We start from the raw sequence: 19,720 nt of genomic DNA on the forward strand, positions 1-19,720 counted from the left end.
ATCTATCCAATGTTATGTGTTTGAATTTGCCCTCCTCCAATATCGTTTGTGTCAAGAAAACAAAACAAAGAAGAGAAGAGACTCTAATTAACCTGTCAAATCTACAAAAATGCCGCAATAATATATTGCCTCTTTTACAAAATATAATGAAAGCAAGAAATAATGGGAAAAGAAAAGAGAGAGATTTGGGATTTGGGATTTGGGATGGATGGAGGAGATGTAGCTTGTGGTGGGTGTATTGTATATTAATTAAGCATGCGTCTGAGTGTAGTAATACTAGAGGAGTAGTGTGAGTATGTAATCTGTCTTTGGAGCTTAATTTGCTGATAGAATTTAGCTATGAACTGATCCGCCTTTATATCAACCAATTCATCCTCATAATCTGCACATTCCGTTTCTTCATGCACATTATAATAGTAATATCTTCAGTTATCATTCCCTCCTCATCATCATCATAATCTAATTAATCATGTTGATTTCATGGTGATCATCAAAATCCAGTACTAATGGTGGGTTTAAGCAAGGGATATTAATGAAGTGCATGGAGGAGGATGTTCGACGGTTCAATTTGAGGGTGGGGAAAATGGAAATCTTATCGAAGGACAGCTGACGCTCAAAGTAATATTGATTATCATTGCGATGATGATGATGACGAGCAAGGCTCTTGAGGAAGTTGGGGATGAACCGCAGTTCCATCATGAGGCGTCGTCTGAAGACACCGCCTTTTCTTGCCCAAGGCAATGCCAGACGCAGCTTCAGACCGCCTTTTCTTGCCCAGGGCAATGCCAGACGCAGCAGCTTCCATGCTCTACGACCCACATCAGGATGATGATGATGATGATCACCATTAATAGTTTCTTGGACATCTTCATCATTATATCGATCATCAACAATTGAGTATGATGATTTGGTGCAAAAAGAAGGTGCCGCTTAATTAGGTAGCTGATGATACAAAAATGTGTGTGGGAAGAAAGAGACAAATGAGAAAAGCTGATTTGATTTTCTATCTAGTGCTGAATAATGAATATGTCTTGTGTTTGGAATAGACTAAGTGATGAGGACTCGCAGGACAGGAGGTACCTCTCTATAACCAATGCCTGTATACAACTTTGAACATATTTACGAGAACATCAGCCACACCAATGCCAAAGCAAAACAAAAAGGCAAAGCAGAACATAAAGGCCTCTTTCCTGACACCAGAAGAGCACAAAAGCTTAGAACATTTACCCAAAAAACCCTACAGCATATGAAGTGGATGTTCATTCATGCGTTTCAGGGAAGAAAACAAAGGAACAAAAGGGAAAAATTATGAATTGAAATTACTCAGACAGAGAAGAAAACAGCTTGCAATACAGGAGGGCTAAACTACAAAAAAACTAGTTCTGCGGAAAAACAAGTTCATTAAAACTTACATATATGAGATAGGAAAATTTCAAAGTCAGATACGAAAATTCTCATTGTAGATGGAGGCATACATTCAAAAGTTCGGCCATTTAAAGTTCCTAATCCTAAATCCTTCCCCTAATCCTCTTCTGCATCTGCTTTATCCTTTTTCTTCTTCTTCTTCTTTTTCTCACTCTTATCAGCCTCGCCATCACCCTTCAAGTCATCAGCGCCAGCGGGAGTCGCAGCACCATTTTCCTCAGCCTCTTTGTTTTTCTTCTTCTTTTTCTTCTCAGACTTTTCGGTTTCAGGTGAACCAGCTTCAACTTTATCTTTGTGTTCCTTCTTCACCTTCTTCTCTGACTTCTCCACATCTGAAGCCTCCAAAACACCATTCTCTTTGTCCTTTTTCTTCTTCTTTTTCTTTTCTGACTTGTCAACTTCTTCACCTTTGCTTTTCTTAGCAGGAACAGGAACAGGGCTCTCGGCCCTTTCCTCTAGTTTGCGCTTACGACTCTCCTTAGATTCCTCTTCATCCTTGTGTTTGTCCTTCTTTTTCTTCTCCTTCTTCTCCTCTACAAGAGTGGTCTCCTTCTCTGCCGGAGCAGGTTCAGTGGCAAGCGCAGCAGCAGTGCCTGCAACAATAGAATCCCCACCTGTAGGTAAAACCACATTCCTCATCCATTCTTGAGGGGTACTCTCAGTAGGCTTCCCATGCTTATCTAATTTCCCTTCTGAAATTAACTTCTTCTTCATGGACGCCCTTGGTCCCAATCCCCACTTCCTTGGATAAGTATCCCGATCCATCACCACCCTCTTAATCTTTGCCACCACACCATGATCACAAGTTGCCATCACAGCAGTGGTCATCTCAGCAATTCCCAATGCAATTGCTTCTCCTTTGGTAGTCATAAGCACAACTTCCTCTCCAACCTCAATATCATTCTCAAACCTGAGCAGCCCTGGAATCATTAACTTGGCACCATAGCAAATGGCATTCACTGCTGAGTCCTTGACAACCAATCTCTTATAACTGGTCAACAGCACCTCAAGAGGCATGATGATCCTCCTCAAATAACTCTCATCCCTATGATTATCGTACACCCATTGAGCATCCATGACATCGTGCATGGTAACCATGTTGTCTTTCTCACCCATAATTCCAGACCTGACCCTCCTCAGCTCCTGCATATGCCCTCCCACTCCAAGAAGCAGACCCAAATGCACACACAGGGTACGCACATAGGTTCCTGCCTCGCATGAAATCCAGAAAACAACCAAATGTTTATCTGCGTCAAACTCAAGTAGCTTGCTTTCATATATAGTCCTAATCCTAAGCTGCCTCTTGACTGCTGATATCAAAGGTGGCCTCTGAAAGACAGCCCCAGTAAGGGCTTCAAGGGCCCGAGCCACCTTGGCAACATCCTGCACGGCCGAATGCAAGCGTGCAACACAGACATACTCTTTCCCTGCACCCTGCTGAGACTTCACAAGTCGCGTAGCTCGGTCAATACAGACAATGAGATTACCTGTAACCTTGGGATCCAGAGTACCACTGTGGCCAGTTTTCTCTACACGAAGGATGCGTTTAATCCAAGCAACAACCTCGTGTGAGGAGGGGTTGGCAGGCTTGTCAAGATTGATAACACCATATCGGATGTACTCGGCAAGAGGGCGCTTAAGTGGGGAATACCCTGAGGGAAGAGGGGTGTAGTGTCCAGTTCGAACATTGAGGCGGTCGTAGTTTTTGAGAAGGATAGGCCACTGGGAGGTGTCCATGGAGGGAGTCGAGCTCTGGGGCTTAATCATGAAGTCTTTGTCTAAATCATCGTCTTTGTCTCTATGCTTCTTCTTCTTCTTCTCTGTATCTGTCACTTTCGCCACAGCCTTCACTGGGGTTCGTTCATCATCAGACGAAGCCATTTCCTGCACATTAAACAGAACAAAAATGAACAAATAAATAGAACAATAGGTAAAACCCAACATAATATTCAAAATTTCTTCTGGGCAATATTTACAAGAAAACAATAGCTCTGATTTTTCATTTGTTAAAAAAAAAAAACTTCATTAATCATATTACTCATAACAGAGGTACATAGTGACTTTCCTATACAAAGCATTATCATTAAGATCCCAGTCCAGAGATTAACACAATATCAGGGGGTTTTACAAGTAAACAATGACGTGTTTGGCTAGAATATGAACAAAGCTTCTAAAGACAGAAGAAGAGACTTGTACATAAAAAAAACAACTTGAAGTACGGCCAAATAAGACCCTTCATAACAGAAAAACCCAAAAGAGGTTCTGGGTTTCTAACTTGTTTTTCAAAAAGATTACTCTTCGCATCTATCAAACTCTCCGCTTACATAGAAATGAGGAAACCATATATAAATAACTTTAAAGGGTTCAGAAGCTCTTATATGAACAAAGTTTAGTTCTGGTTTACCACAATACGATAAGTTCCAATATGATCAAAGCTCTTCCAAACGTCAAGTAGAAAACCAATACCTTTGATTTTGATTTCTGCTCTGAGCAAACCCTTGGATTGGAAAGGTTGAGAGAGCGGCCACCCTGTGGTTCTCACTTCACTTCACTCGCTTCGCTTTTGTCTCTAAACCCTAGTCGAGGGTTTAAAAGCACCTTTTACTGATGTGTCGTCGGGCAAACCCAAATTGGTCTTCAATGATTTGGGCTCACTGTTGTTTTTAGAAAGAAAAAAAAATTATTTTTGCCCTTTGGGCCTTGATTTGGACTTAAAAGACAATGGCCCCAAAGATTAAAGTGCTCCTTTGCGACATTATCTCAAACCCTACAAAAAAAACATTATTTACATACGTTTTCCCTCTCACCCTACTACAAGTTGTAGTAACTTCCAATTCCTGTGTGGGTTCGGTAGCGGCCTAGGCTTGGTTCAGTAATCGAATCGAGACGGCCAAATCGACAATCGATCAACGACTGTTAGAATGTCACAATTCAAAATCGTTATTGAACTGACTATCGTTGGTTTACTAAAGGTCGATTGAACCGATAAAGTTGGTCGGACCAGTTCGGTACTGAGCCTATCGACTAGGTGTTATGGGGCTTTTTGGGCCATAAATTGAATATTTTTTTCACCAAGAATGAATATTTATGGGCAATTTTTTAGCCCAGGTGATTGTGGACAAATTTGTGGTCAACTTTTTCGGAAAGTTTTGTGTCCTGATGCACATCATTGATCATTCAAGTTATGGAAAGCCGCTCGATTCTTGCGTTCGGCCTAAGGACCTTCATATTCAAAATTCACAACAACAAAAAATAATTTTAATTCCAAAAATTTGATCGAAAAATACTACAAAGTCTTTGTAATATGCACTGAATAATGAAATCAATTACCAAACAACTTTTGTTCACTTTTTACTTTTTTTAAAAAAAAAAATTAGGTATTGAACATGTTCATTTTTCAGAAAATGAAAACGAAAAATTTGAAACTGAAAACTAAAAACTGAAAATAGTTATCAAACAAGCCTTAAAAATGCATGTAAACCAACTTGTAGTTGTTTAATTGTTTAGAACCCTAAGCTTAAATGTTGTTAGTTATTATAAGATTGTCTTTTTCCCTTTGATCCAAGTTTATATCTCACTACAAGCATCTCCAAAAGATGTCAAATTGCCACGTGGACATGAAACGGCAAAAATCAAAGGTTAAAGTTACTCCAACCGAGTAGTCAAAACCAACGTGAATCTAAAAGCTAAGATATATGTCAAAAATAACATATCAAAAAGCTTGATGTCAAATATTATCTTAATACCTTTTACTCTCTTTTAAAACTTTATGATCATATAAATCTCATTTGCTTTTAAAAATATAATATTAAAAAAATCCATGATATTGGCATTTTGGGTAAAGTTAAATTTTTTTCGTAGGTGTCAAATTGACACATAAGTCATCAAATTCAAATTTAACATTTTGCATTAGACATCTCCCTTGAATAAGCAATAATCTCAGCTAATAGTAGTACATCCAGATGTCCACCTGAATTTTGGGCATTTTTTCATAGAATATCACAACAGTAAATGAATGCATCGATGTCACAACTACGTATGAATTAATGCATGCTAGAGCTACAAAAGTATAGTCCAATTGCACCAAAACTGTATATACTTTCAAGACTCGTACACCAGGGAATATAAAGCAGAAAACCATGTATCCTTGGATCATGCAGAACATTCTCATTTCACAAAATATTAGCACCGTTTTAAATCAGTTTGTACAGGGAAGAGAGAAATGGGCTTGTATTCCCTGCTCAATTAAACGATAATACTTTACACGGAACAGAGGATTAATTATAATTACAGATTTATTGGGAAAGAAATTGACATTGAACGGAACAGAGGGGGCGCAAGGCGAATTTAGCAGTTGATCAGAAATCTCAAAATGAAATCAATGATTTGTGATCATGTCCCTATATGACTGGTTTCCGGCGCCACGACTGGTTCAAGTGATTGACAATTTCCTCAGTCTTTGCAGCCAAGGCAGCTGTTGAACAAATAGGGGGGCTGCAAGCCATGTGCCAATGGCAATTCAATCACTGGAATTTGTTTGTACATAACAAAATCATCCATCAAGGGCCCTGTCATAACTTTGAGTGCTGTCTCCAGGGGCATCCACCATCAAAAGCCTGCTCTAACACATCTTCCATTCGCTTTGCTACTATTATCTGTTACAAAAGGATTTTTCCAAATGAAAAATACGTAGTGGTCACAATCATATCTCATACGATAAAAAACCTAACAGGGTTACAGGGGTATCTACAGCTGACAATGCAATCAAAACACCTAACAGGCTATGCAGGTGGCAAAGGTAATCATCTGGCCTTAATACAATTTATGTCCTACAAGCACCTGCATAAGTGAGAAACACCTTGCTGCAAATAAAACCAAAATTACCTCAAGACCGGAAAGCACAGCTGATGGTACTTCGATTAAGTCCTTCAGATTTCTTTCTGGAAGAATGACTCTTTTAATACCACAACGGTGGGCCGCTAATACCTGCAATAATGTAGATTCAGATAATCAATCCAAGAAAATCTATGCAATAATGTACCAGAATATTATACACCGAGAAATTTGCTGCCAACTGGGACCCAAATTTCTTGTAAAATGCTTGAAAATTCCTCAAATCCATACTGAATAGTGTAATCATCAAACAACCATGTGTCTAAAAACAAGCCTAGCAGTGACAGCACAAATTAGAAATGAGCACGGAGATGCATTGGACACCTGTGTAGTGTGTACCAAAAAGCTATTTTACTTTTATCAATCTAGCAAAGCAACATGTTGTGACATATATCTAGGTTCAATGGCTAGAGAAAGCCAACAGACATCAACAATAATAGTTACAGATGTTTGAGAAAAACAAAATCCATGTGGTCTGCATTCACAGGTATCAAAAAATTAAATTACATATGGATATTAGGTAGCTCACTCTAATTGACGAACCTAACCTCCAGTACATCTAACTCTCTTCTAAACACATTCCTTGGTAATGGAAAACTCAAAGACAGCCCTTAAATTAATTGGGTTACACAAAATAAATCCAGATTGACCTTTAAATTGGTGTAAATGCAATTGAACCAGATAAGCGGTAAAACCAATACACGAACACACACACATGTATGTTGATTGATTTTCAAAATTATACCAGAAGTGCGGATCAAGCTAGCAAAAGCGTAGCACGGGCTCCATGAGCTTAAAACAGACCTGGCAGGATATCTAATAGTCGTGCAGAACTTGGCAACATTGTGAGCCATACCAAACACGAACACACGCCAGGTACAACTCATATCACAACAAGGATTAAAAACATTTAAATCTAGCATGAATATGTCAATGCTTTGTGTTTGTGCCATGCTTGAAGAAGGAAAGGACAGAATTTAATGGGTGATGCTGGCATCACAAAACCTATTTTACATTTATAATTTAGGACTTAAGGCATCTTAAAATTTTAATAAACGTGCATCTCACACAAAATTCTTATCATAAAGGAAATTAAAACTACTTAGATACTAATTCCTTGAAAATAAACCCACTCAATTATGCATCAAGCATCAATTTGGCTAGATGATGGTTATGGAAAATAGAAAAGAAGCTAAAATGGAATGACTGTTGAGTAGTAGCCTGGCGATTATAAAAATGAAAGTACTACTAAAAGTGAAATCTCTATGCCAGACAAGTATGATGTACAATATTTGTCCATAAAAGGTTAAAACCAAGGTCGCATCTATGGTCATGTTAACATGCCCAACATGCACACAAGCCAAAGCACTTGACAAGGCAGTGACTGCAAACTGCAAACTAAGAACATGACTAGATACAAAAGCCATCATTTCATTTTGTAAGCCACATATAACATGTTTTATACATGGAAACCGACTTATGTACAAAGTCACAGCTATATACTTCTCATAAGAATAGTAGGACATAAGGTGTACCTTATCCTTGATACCACCAACAGGTAGTACAAGACCTCTCAATGTCATTTCTCCAGTCATAGCTGTATCTGCTCTTACTCTTTTCTGACTGAACAACGAAACCAGTGCAGTTACCAGAGTCACACCTGCTGAGGGTCCATCCTTAGGTACAGCCCCGGCAGGAAAATGTATATGAACATCCCGACCCTCCAAAAGATTGGTTTCGTCAGCTGTTGCCAACAGAAGATCTCTTGCCCTGGCTCTTACCTGAGAGATAATTAGTCTTCAAAACTAACTTTTACATGAGCAGCAATTATGACATTATGATTCATGACTATATTTAGTGCACACAGGACTAACATTTCTCTCTATCATTCAATCCCAGAAACAGAAGTAAATATGACTAGGATCTCAACAGAAATGCCTCCATCAGTAAAAAGCAACACTTTGTACTTTTAAAAATTGAGAATAAAAAATTGGGAGTTTCACTAAAACACCCAAAATGGGGGTTGAAATTATAAAAAGACCCAAGCACTATTTAAACATATAAACACACCCAAAACCCATCATTACACACACTCAAAACCCATTTATAAACACACCCAAAAAGTTGACTTTGGGGTTTATTTTGGATGTGTTTCTATGTTTAAATAGTGCTTGGGTTTTTTTATAAATACATGTCTAGGATTGGGTTTATTTATAAATTTGTATAAAAAATTATCATATTAGCCATTCTAACCCTAAGCCTTGCATCTCAATAAAATACTAGGTCTCTCCACCTATTTCCAATTGGTTTGGATTGGATGCTCCAACTTTCACATGGTATCAGAGCCTGTAATCCATCCACAAGGTATGGCCAATTTGGCCACACATGCTCCAGGCCACAAATATAATTGATCTGCATCTGGCTCAGTCACTACACGTGAGTGGACGTGCTGAGAACAAAAAAATTCTCACAACGGGTATTCAAAGCCCAAGCCTTGTATCTCAACACACAAAATACTGGGGTCAGGGAGGGGGGGTCGTGGATCGTCTTTACCATTGCCAATTACTTTTTAGCTGGATGCTCCAATTTTAATCTCACTATTTATGGGAAAGCAACGAGGCATGCAAACTTCAATATCACATATCCCCAAATTGAAACTGACAAGTATCGAACTTCTGTGTTCCTCTTCTTTTTCATTAAAACAGGATTACACTCTCTTTTCTTTGATAATTACAGATATCAAGTGGCTGAGACTAACAGTAAGTCCCATTAGAATCTCTTAGTTGTCTTAAAAATCAATTTGAGAATCCCAGCATGCATGAATTAAATTTTGGGCATCTCTTTGGGCTTCGGTTTCGGGGCAGTTCAAGGACTATCACTACTCTACCATCATGAGAGACATGATGGCAGTCTTAAGATGATTTTACTGAAGTTTTGTGTTTTTTGTGTTTTTTAATTACAGAATTATTTTCAGTCTTAGTAGGTCAGACACTCTATTTTAGGTCTTGTTCGTTTGATCGAGGATTTTTCCTCTTGATTATCAATACAATGTTTCTATTCACAAAAAATAAAAAATAAAAAACAATTCAAAAGTGTGATAATTGAGGCACCCCAAGAAATGTCTGACTCGTGACCAAGCGGCAGGTATTAGTACTTCAAGAAAATAAAGATAATTAAAAGAAAAAATTACCCATGTCAATGCTATTTGTGCTGATTCTTTTATAACATCTCCAAGTTGACCAGTGAGATGTAATTCACCCTTTCCCCCCATTGCTGTAGCCTCCACAAATTGGACCTCTCCACCAACAGAAGTCCAAACAAGCCCAACAGATACACCAGGTGTTGCAACCCGTTCTGCAGCTTCTTTGTCATCAAACCTTGGAGGCTGCATTACAACACACACAGACAACCTCAGAATCTCTTAAGCAACATGACAGGTCAACCTCCAAGATTTAATGCATGAGAAATCCAAGATGCATTGGTTATAAAAGAAAGTATTCCAGTTTCTGGAATGTTGAGCCTAAAACTCACTTGAAAGCACTCCTAAACATTCATTTACATATAATCATCTAGATAAGAGCCTTGAAGTTGCTATTCTTCATTACAAAGGACTACCTAACAATAAGCGGAAGCAACCTATCCTAATTATTAAAGAAAAAAACAAGAATAATTACCCCTAATACTTTTTCCAGCATATCCTCATCCACAGTCAATGGCGAAGCGATCTTGAAAGTGCTTGATATATCATGATTATTCACACCCATTGGAATAACCTCCATTTCCACTTCAGCTCCATCAGCAAGTCTGTTTTCAAGAAGTGGTGAAGCAAGCGAGTGCACATCTTTGATCGGAGAGACAGCTGGTTCTTGCTCTGCAACTCTTACAGCTGCTGCACGAGCTAAAGCAGCCAAGTTTCTCTCCAGATTCCGCACACCAGCTTCTCTAGTGTACCCCTGAATGACAAGTTTCACCATGGCCTACCACAACAGAGAGACATTTATGATATTTTTGTATATACTTTGGTCATGAATCAAGAGAGTCATCTAAAGGTTGGCATAAAAATTTGATTTTGAAAGCTAGAAATTTGGTGCCTATTTTTTGGATCCACAGCAATTATCGGAATACCACAATTTTAACACCATTACTACTTGATAATAGTACAATGGAATGAACTTCTTACCTCCGGAATTTTGAGAAACTCAGAAGTCAAACCATGCTGATCAAGAACTCGTGGAATTAAATGGTGCATAGCTATCTTCAGCTTTTCTTCAGGTGTATATCCAGGCAGCTCGATAACTTCCATCCTGTCCAAGAGTGGTGGAGGAATAGGCTGCACCCTATTTGCAGTTGCCACAAAAATCACCTTTGAAAGGTCAAAAGGAACATTCAAATAGCTATAGGCCTTGCATTAAGGAATCACTTGAATATACTCACATTCAAGAGATAGTGATTCATTCATATAATTTATGCCATGCGATATTAAGTGAAACCATCTGATCACAGACCATATTGATAGTTACTCTCTTCATTTTATGCAAAGAAAATTTTCTCCAAAGTTAACTGTAGATATACTCATAGGTCAAACTCGAGATTCATACTACAAGATGACATTTCAAATTATTTAAATATAAAAAATCAGACTGAAATAAGGGATAGAGCCAGAGAGCAGGATACTGATCATTGAATGTTTTATTTTGTTCTGGATCAAGAACCTCCAGTAGAGCTGAAGCTGGATCACCACGTACATCAGAACCTGTCTTATCAATTTCATCCAGTAGCATGACTGGATTGCAAACAGCAACTCTCTGAAATAAAACATAATTAAGCAAAACGTTAGCCTAAGTCCTATAGCATAAATTCCATACGCAGGTGGGTGGGTGTGGATATGCATGTGTAGTTGTTGTTGTGTCTACTAAGCCACATATGAGCGTCCAACAATCTTCATTCGACCCATGAATGAAAAGCTAAGAGGCTTCTTCAATCAGAAAGTTTTTCTAAAGGCAGGTTATGGATCCAATGACAAACACTATGCCTTATCAACAACAAAATAGCTAGTGTATTCTTGTTTTTCTTGGTTCGTTCAACACCCTTAGACCATAGCATTTTCAATTATGACTAACCACTGAACCCATCACATCAAAGCAAGCTAAGCAGGTGAATACCACACCATAAGTCCATACAAATGTTTAATTTGAATAAAAATATACCTTTACTCCATCAATGAGTCTCCCCGGCATGCTTCCAATGTATGTCCTCCTATGCCCTCGAATATCAGCCTCATCCTTAACGCCACCAAGGGATATGCGTATAAATTTTCTGCCCAAAGCAGCAGCAATAGATGATGCCAAAGATGTTTTCCCAACACCTGGTGGGCCAACAAAGCACAACACAGGGCCTCTGGCATCTGGTTTAAGCTGCAACCCAAAAGTAACAATATGAGCATCAAATTCTGCACACAAAACATTCAAATAATCAGGGAACAAGTGCTGCAGAATTGGCCACCTTGCGAACAGCCAGATATTCAATAATCCGCTGCTTGACCTTAGCTAATCCATAGTGATCACTGTCCAGACGTTCTTTTGCAACCCTTAAATCTAATTCATACTCTTCACTGGCCTTCTGCCAGGGAAGATCAGCAAGAAGCTCTAGGTAAACACGTGAACTATTATATCCAGGTTGCTGGGGTTGCATCTTTTTCAGCCTCCTGAGGCATGAGGAGAAAATAAATTAAATAAATGATATGACACCTGCTTAATTCTAAAACTTGAAGTACAAGAATTGTGTACTCGAACAAAACAACAAGGGCGAGTGGATACGATTTGAAATCTAAGGAAGAATAAATAAGTCTTCACTTCGGTTATTTTCCTTTTCATATTTGTCTTTATCATCATAATTTTGCAGAAAACATTATAGACATTACAATCATCAATGGACAGATTTACAAACCCCCATCAACTACAGTTCACCAATCACCAGCAGGTCTGGAAAATGCATGTTGAATATGGTCAGAGCAGCACAAAATTTAAAGCACCAGATTGTATAAAGAATCACCAGCGTCAAGCTTAAAATTCAGGATAACAAAATCTAGAGAACATGACTGTGATCCCTTTTGCTACATAACTATATCTGGACCAAACTTAACAATGCCCAAATTTTGTAATGTTACTACACCCAAGAGTTAGAAATCCCAGTGACCTTTTGTGTAAAGCTCCATAAATCAATGTGGCTTCAGATTAAAAAATCAATAATATATATGGGTAACAACTTTAATCTTCTTCTCTTACGAATATCTCAAAAGCAATATAATCGAATCAACTTTAACATGCCATCATTAGGAAAAAATCCAAGATAATACAATGTCGGGCACTACTAACAGTGTCGTCATTCTCTTTACTCCGACTAAGACTTTAATGTCAGACACTTCTTTGTTTGAGGAACCATAACTGTATCTTACTCAGCGCCAAAATTTAAAATTTGGAATGGAATTACATCAAAGTTTCACTAATACCCACAGTATGAAATATTTACTAAGAAAGAAGAACCTAGTTTACTTGCACACTGAGATGCAGTAACCCTTATTCCTTTCTTCTAACCAAATCATACCTCAACTCCCTCTGTGCATGCTTCCAGATGTTTGAAGGCATTCCTGAACTTTGCATCTTTCTTTCCAGGGCAACTACATCGTCTTCATCATCATCATTGTCCCCAAGCTCCTCTTTTATAGCTCTCATCTGCAAGTGTATTTCATAAAGCAGGAAAGGAAACAACAATAAGGATTTATGCAGCTAAAGAATAGGAAATAACAGTATATCTGTGTCAAATTTAGAAGTTCGTTAAGATATTTCCAAACCATCAACACGTGAATCCACCTGAAGTCCTGAATAGTATTTATAAGTTTCATGAAAATCCAAATCAACTAAAATCCAACATATAATCAGAAATGAGTACAAACAAAATAATTGCACACCTAAGACAAAAACATGCCTATAAATAAAAGTTATTAGTAAATTTTATCAACCAAAGCAGCCTGCTGTATCCTTCACAACCTTTCCCTAGTTATGCACACGAAAAATGCATATAGGTTTTTTTTTTCTTATATATATTTGATATCTTAGTCCTCCAGCACTACAACAAATTATGTCAATCCTAAATATTAAACTTATGGCATGTCTGGGACTGCTTTCGAAATGGCTAAAAGCGCTTCTGGAATGGTTTGGCAAAAAAACTTAAAATTGCTTCTAGGTCATAAAATGTTTTCTGGAGAAGCGTTTAATAAAAATCCAACATGTTTCTAACAAAAGCACGTATGAGCATAAGTGCTTCCTACAGAAGCAGTCCCAAACCGACCCTTAATTAACCTAACCAACAAATAAATTATTACATGTCAATCAATAAATAAATTCTTACATGTAGAACTTGTATAAAACCTTGCAAGAATACAGCAATCTAGAAAGCTTTGTAGTCTCCATTCCTTTATTTTGTCAAAAATATCCTTCATTTAACTTAAATACATTTAAAAAAATTAACAAATAAGATATTTTCTATTGCTTCAGAAAATATGAACAAATTACCAGAAAAATTAAATTAATATAAACATAAAAAAAAAATTAAACTGATGAGCACAATACTTGTTTATAGGATAACAAAACATGAACTGGATGAAAACAAATAATGATTTTATCATTAAAAAAACATAACTATAACTTTTCACTTCCTCAACAAATCAAAAGCTGATATGAGAGTGCCAACCTGCTGACGCAAAAGAAATTCCTTTTGCGATTTCGATAATTGACCCTCAACTTTTTGAGTAATCTTCTCTGCTACATGTATGGACTGTCACAAGGTAACACCAACATGACTTTTAAAAAACTATAGGAAGTACTAAGATCAACTGAGTAAAAAAACATCACCACCAGTGAATCAACATTTACCTGCAAATGCCTGTCAACCAACTCAGTGGCTTTCGAAAGTCTCACTTTCAGATCAACTGAGTCCAGCATACACAGTTGCTCCTCAAAAGTTATCTCAAAGCTGGCAACAAAGATATCTGCCAACTTGTGAACTGGAACTGTCTCCAGAAGAACTTTTGTTCTTCCTCCAGTTTTTTGTTTCTGCAAGCACAAAATGAAATGAGAGTTAATGATTTAAAATATGAACAACAAATATAAATTTAGAAAACACCAAGCGTTTCACGTAATAAGGGCTCAGAAAATTTTTATCAGCAGAGTATACTATCAACACCATAAATATATATATACACACACACACAAGTCTACAGTATCTGTATAGAATTCATAACATAAAGAAGCTTAGTTGATACTCCCCAACCAAATCAAGGCATCTCGAGCAAATGGCATTTCCTAAACATCTTAACAATCAAGCACAGTCAAACCATTTGAAACCCCATTTGTTAAGAAAAGAAGGCGCTCAGCCTCACAGCTTCAAAAGGAGCTTACACATACTTTAGAATGGATATAGAACATATACATGCATAATATTTGTGTGGTCTTGAATTTGTATTTCATTATTGATGCTATATGATACACCTGAGAAAACTTGTAACCAAAGATTCTGATAACACCAAAAAATAAAAATAAAAATAAATAAGGTCTCTTGGTGTCTGTGATTCTATTCACGAGAAAGTTTTCAAAGAAGTGATAAAAATATGCTAATATCACAAATATCACCTGCTCAAGAACAGAAATCAGCTCTGTAGCAGTTGCCTTGAACTGGCGAGACAATGTTATGAACTCGGGATCTTGCTCCACTTGCTCCATCTCTAATTAAGATAATAAATATGAAAGCAACTCAACATATAGGTAGATAAGGGCACAAAACTCATCATCTGAATATAATCTGATCATGATACATTGAATACAAGCACATAAGCCACATTATAAACTCAGGTAAGCACATTTAAAGCAACTTGGAAGTCTTCATATTGTAAGGTAAAACATGGACAAAATTTGTTAATTGCTTAGAGAGGAAACATACAGTAAGCCGTGACACACACAAGCAATGATACAGTGATACCTAACCAGCTTCTTCCTAAAGAACAGTGATTTAAAAATTCCTCATTTCATGTTAGGGCCTTTCAATAACATATGACAGATGAGCAAAAGAGCATACATTATCCATTCAGGCTGACAGGAATAATGTCTCTGTGGTTTGCATGTCACTGTGTTTATGTGAGTGTGTGTGTGTGTGTGTGAGAGAGAGAGAGAGAGAGAGAGAGAGAGAGAGAGAGAGAGAGAGAACTTTCAAAACACCCCTAGTCATAAATAGCAGATTTCTATTCAACTAATGAACCAGGGCCACACACATAACCAAACGTAGTATAAATGTTAGCGGGTACATAAAACATACACTTAGCATTTGAAGTATGAAGACAATTTCTTCTTACTGAATCAGAAAAGAAAAAACAAATCAAAGAAACAACAACATGCGGTATGTTTCAAACCACAACTAGCAAATCAACCAATAAACCCTAATATCTTCTACCAAAAACAAATCCACTTACTAAATTGACAACATACCAGACTTTGTCATTTCAAGAGGAGATATCCGTGCAGTATAATATGTTCCTCTTGTGCTAAGTTCCTGGACACTGAATCTACACAAACCTTCAAGGACGACTACATATGTAACCCTCCCACTCGGCTTCTCAACTCCTCTTGAGAGATGTAAAGCACGTGCAGCAACTCCCCTAATAATATAAATATCAAATTTTAGCAACAAAATTAGTATATAACTACAAAGTGCAAAAACTCCAAATGAAAAACATATGAATAAGATGGAGATATACACAGAAAACAGAAAGTCAGTGAAATGTAGGCTGAGTCAAAAATTTTGGCAGCCCATTGAAGAATTAAAGGGCAGTTAAACTGATTAAAGAAAATTACAACGCATAACATAAATAGATGGACCACCCTGATAGCTGTAATTTTAAGTAGTAGCACCAAAAAAGCCAAACACTTTCCACTACGCAACAAAAGACAATTTTGATTTATGTACCTGGTATGCCAATGAATAACTTCCTGCTGATTTTTTCCATCTAGCTTGTGAGAATCAGATGTACCAACTTGAACTCTCGAGCCTCGTTCTCCAGATTCACTTCCCACACCTAAAATTAGACAAATTACAAGAGGCACCCTCTCAGATTTGCCATTAAATACAGGCACCCCTTCTTCCTAGTCAAGTAGAAAAATCAGCATAAATCACCTTGAGACAACACAGGACCCACTGATGCCGCCTCAGCAGCATCTCGAACGGGAAGAATACCAATTAATCCCTTCTCTTCACGCTGCCATAACTCTTGCTCCACCAATTTGACACTACATTAATCAAAATCACCACTTCCATCAATTCCATAATCCAGCACTCACGAATTCACAATTCCACACCTACATAATGATCAATTACCTGAAATGACACAAACCCAAACTCTACGAGAAAAAGGAAGTTCGCATTTGAAATTACTAGTAACAAAATTGCAAAACAAAATATCTTGAGTTTCCACACCAACAAAATATGCACAACATTTGATCACAGAAATAGGTGGAAAATACCATCAAAAGGAAAAAAAACTAGACCAGACAATCTTTCACGACGAAGAACATGAAAGGTATTCCTCCATTTTGTTCCTATCGAGAATGAAGGAAACATAATTTCCAAACAAGCAGAAGAATTGCATAGCTATAAGGTTCAGCTGAATTCAAACAAACAGCTACCCACTTCAGTATGCACAAATTTTCTCAGAAACCCAACAAGAAAAACAATTTAAAGGAACAGAAAGCAATCAAAAGGAGAAATTCTACGTTTAAAGGTACCTGCTGGGTGAAGTGCAGCGAATTCGAATGATGGCGCCTGGTAAGAGGACCTTGTTTTTGAAAGGAAGGATACCGAGTCGACTCGGAAGCTCCACCGATTCCGCCATGTTTGCAACTGAAGAGAAACAAACAGTGGTTTTGCAGAGAGAGAGAGAGAAAGAGACGAATAGACAGAGGAGGAGGAAGGGAAGGTGGTAAATGCAATGTGTGGGTTTGGTTTTATTTGGTTTTGGCTTGGTTGGAAGGATTTTGGTTCCGTCAGATTTTTTTTTATTTTTTTTTTCAAAACGGCGACGGCTTGTTTTTCGTTATAAATACTTTTGCGTCTTTTTTTTCTTTTTCTTTTATACAATAGATATTGGGTGCTATCTAAAGGACTTTAAAATTGGGATTTTATTAAATTTTGAAGGACTTTAATCTAGATATATTCAAAATGTTATTGTCGAGAGCAGACACTACAATGATGGCCTCCCCCTTTACCCTGCTTGACACTCAAGTTCGAGAAAAAAAAATGTCGTTGATTTGAAGAATATTCTAAAAGTGGTAGATTTTGATGGTGTTTACTTCAAACTTATCAGCCTCTAAAATTAGCCAAAAGATTATATTAATTACGAACATGTCACTATTAGCAGTATAAGATGAATATCTTATGCGCCAATAATATCTTATATTAATAGAGATTAAATTGAGAAAATAATACATTATGTGCGTCGAAAAATTTACTTTCATTCAACAATAATAATTGGGTGAGGTGCTTAAAATGTGTCGAAAAAATATGAATTATGGAAGAATTGGGCCATGAATTTTAACAACTTTTTCTCAATTCTTGCACGTGATCAATTAAGCCATTACTGATGACACAACCTTAGCCTTCACCTTCACTGTCGCCACTACCCTCACTATCAAGAATGGCCACTACCCTTCCTCAAAATTTTTTTCTATGAACAATTTTCAGTACATGTTAAAACTTCTTTCTTTAGGGGAAAGAGAAATCTCATTAAAAATTAAATAAACATCTACATAATACAAAGAAAATATTACCACATAAGGTATTGTAATAGTCACAAAATACAAAAGATGTGTCTTATGGCCATTGGGCAGTGCATGCTAGTATTACTTTTTCTTTTTAATTTGCAACATGAGAAGGTACGTACCTAGCCGACAAAACAAGAACTCTTCTATTCTTTTTTCCCTTATTTTACATGTATGATTGACAATTTTAAAAGAATTATAAATTGTTGCGATGTTCACGGATTTCAAATGTATTCTTTTTTCTGAATCTAAAAAAGCCATCTTGAATTCTTTATAATCACTTGGAACAACTAGAGCCGTCTTAGCTGCTTTTCGTTAACGAGGGTTGCCCTCAGCTCCGGTTTACCTCCCCTGAGAGATAAGGGAGCCTAAAAAATCTAAAGTGAATGGAGATTTCTCACACACACACTAGTAAGGTGTTATGAGAGTTTGAATCTGAGACCACTATAAGGAAATGCCATTTTTCATTGGACTAAAACCCGTTGACACAAATGTATTCTTTTTTTAATACAAATGATAGTCTAAACTACAAGAGAAAATGTAGTTTTTCACACACACCACCAAAGTGCCATGAGAATTTAAATCTAAGACCACTGATCCATTGGTGCTATAGTTGTCTCAGGATAGTTGTTTCAATGATAATTATTGAATAGAGATCTAAAAATTAGATAGTTGGGATCATTAGATAACATTGTGGATGAAACCAACAATAGAATACCTTTTGGTTCTCTTCATAAAGGAGTTGTATTATTATTATTATTATTTTATCAAAGAGTAACTTCATTAGATAAACTTTATAAAAAAAAATTAGTAAATAAGAAAATCCAATTAGATAGTAAAATATGAATAATAAAATTAAAGATATTGAACCAATGACAACGGCGTGTTAATTGGATTGGCACAAGTTTTTAGGTGTGCTTCTAAGTAACATATCCGTGTGTGTGAGTTTCCTTCTCTCCTTCTTAACTTCGATAAAAAAAAAAAAGATATTGAAATATGAGAATATACATATTGAAACTCTAATGCAAAAAATGGAGTAGTGGTCCTACCCTAAAGGGTAAAAATATAAATAAACAGGACAGGAAATCACCTTTATATTTTATTTATTTAGGGTTTTTTTTTTTCACGACAAAAGAAGTTGTGCATTCATTTTCTTCAGATCCCAATTTTTGTTATACGACCAAAAGATGTTCGACCATTTTCGGTAGGCAGGCTGGCTGTCCACCAACACTTACTTACCCTGCTGGGGTGTGCCCCACAAGGAACAGTTGGTTAACATTATTTATCAACTTGTTCCCACAAAGGTTCCTTTGGACCATCGACTTTGATGCCATATTTTAACATTAGATCATTAATAAATATACAAGAGATTAAAGTTTACTTAAGCAACAAGTCATGAGGAGGACTTTGGTTTTGGAGTTTTGGAAGACTTGAAGTTTCCGTGTGCTCGAATTTAAGCAACGAGTATAAACAAAATTAAAGAGGATTGGATGGGAGACACAAATTTGAATCTTTGATGAGATGATTGAGATGTGTTTTAA

At 36.9% G+C, this 19,720-nt stretch overlaps 2 protein-coding genes and 1 pseudogene across 4 annotated transcripts; all 3 read right to left on the bottom strand.

Annotated features, from left to right (window-relative positions):
* Window positions 1–197: 197 nt before the first annotated feature.
* LOC148915600 (uncharacterized) lies at window positions 198–1,458 on the bottom strand. Its single transcript, XM_089041959.1, has 3 exons — window positions 1,413–1,458; window positions 470–929; window positions 198–423 (listed from the first exon to the last, which is right to left on the bottom strand). The coding sequence occupies exons 1-3, from the start codon at window positions 1,456–1,458 to the stop codon at window positions 246–248; spliced, it is 684 nt and encodes a 227-aa protein (XP_088898085.1). The 3' UTR covers window positions 198–245.
* LOC103328878 (H/ACA ribonucleoprotein complex subunit 4 pseudogene) lies at window positions 1,296–4,049 on the bottom strand (annotated as a pseudogene). The gene is made up of 2 exons (XR_016128607.1): window positions 3,892–4,049; window positions 1,296–3,309 (listed from the first exon to the last, which is right to left on the bottom strand). The product of XR_016128607.1 is annotated as an H/ACA ribonucleoprotein complex subunit 4 pseudogene (transcript).
* Window positions 4,050–5,550: 1,501 nt separating this feature from the next.
* LON2 (lon protease 2) lies at window positions 5,551–17,386 on the bottom strand. Of its 2 annotated transcripts, XM_089041138.1 has the most exons (18): window positions 17,148–17,386; window positions 16,540–16,652; window positions 16,333–16,441; window positions 15,855–16,024; window positions 15,006–15,097; window positions 14,250–14,429; window positions 14,068–14,151; window positions 13,169–13,195; window positions 12,922–13,049; window positions 11,821–12,022; window positions 11,526–11,732; window positions 10,993–11,123; window positions 10,499–10,712; window positions 9,993–10,295; window positions 9,509–9,703; window positions 7,854–8,099; window positions 6,310–6,411; window positions 5,551–6,080 (listed from the first exon to the last, which is right to left on the bottom strand). In XM_089041138.1, exons 1-18 carry the CDS (start codon window positions 17,252–17,254, stop codon window positions 5,997–5,999), a joined length of 2,694 nt encoding a protein of 897 aa, XP_088897264.1. In that variant the 5' UTR covers window positions 17,255–17,386; the 3' UTR covers window positions 5,551–5,996. The 2 variants fall into 2 exon arrangements, with proteins under 2 accessions (XP_088897264.1, XP_088897263.1); XM_089041137.1 differs by lacking the exon at window positions 13,169–13,195 and having other exon boundaries at window positions 17,148–17,371.
* Between the last annotated feature and the right edge of the window lie 2,334 nt (window positions 17,387–19,720).

Source organism: Prunus mume, linkage group LG7 (genome assembly GCF_029339155.1).
Source record: "Prunus mume cultivar Tortuosa linkage group LG7, ASM2933915v1, whole genome shotgun sequence".
Taxonomy (NCBI): Eukaryota; Viridiplantae; Streptophyta; class Magnoliopsida; order Rosales; family Rosaceae; genus Prunus; species Prunus mume.

Coding starts and splice junctions, on each gene's coding strand:
- LON2 (XM_089041138.1), bottom strand. CDS start 17,254: ATGGCGGAATCGGTGGAGCTTCCGAGTCGACTCGGTATCCTTCCTTTC. Junction 14,152..14,249: donor TGGTTGACAGGCATTTGCAG/GTAAATGTTGAT, acceptor ACCTTGTGACAG/TCCATACATGTAGCAGAGAA. Junction 12,023..12,921: donor CATGCACAGAGGGAGTTGAG/GTATGATTTGGT, acceptor CTCATGCCTCAG/GAGGCTGAAAAAGATGCAAC.
- LOC148915600 (XM_089041959.1), bottom strand. CDS start 1,458: ATGAGAATTTTCGTATCTGACTTTGAAATTTTCCTATCTCATATAT. Junction 930..1,412: donor AATTTTCCTATCTCATATAT/GTAAGTTTTAAT, acceptor TACCTAATTAAG/CGGCACCTTCTTTTTGCACC. Junction 424..469: donor GATCACCATGAAATCAACAT/GATTAATTAGAT, acceptor TGATAACTGAAG/ATATTACTATTATAATGTGC.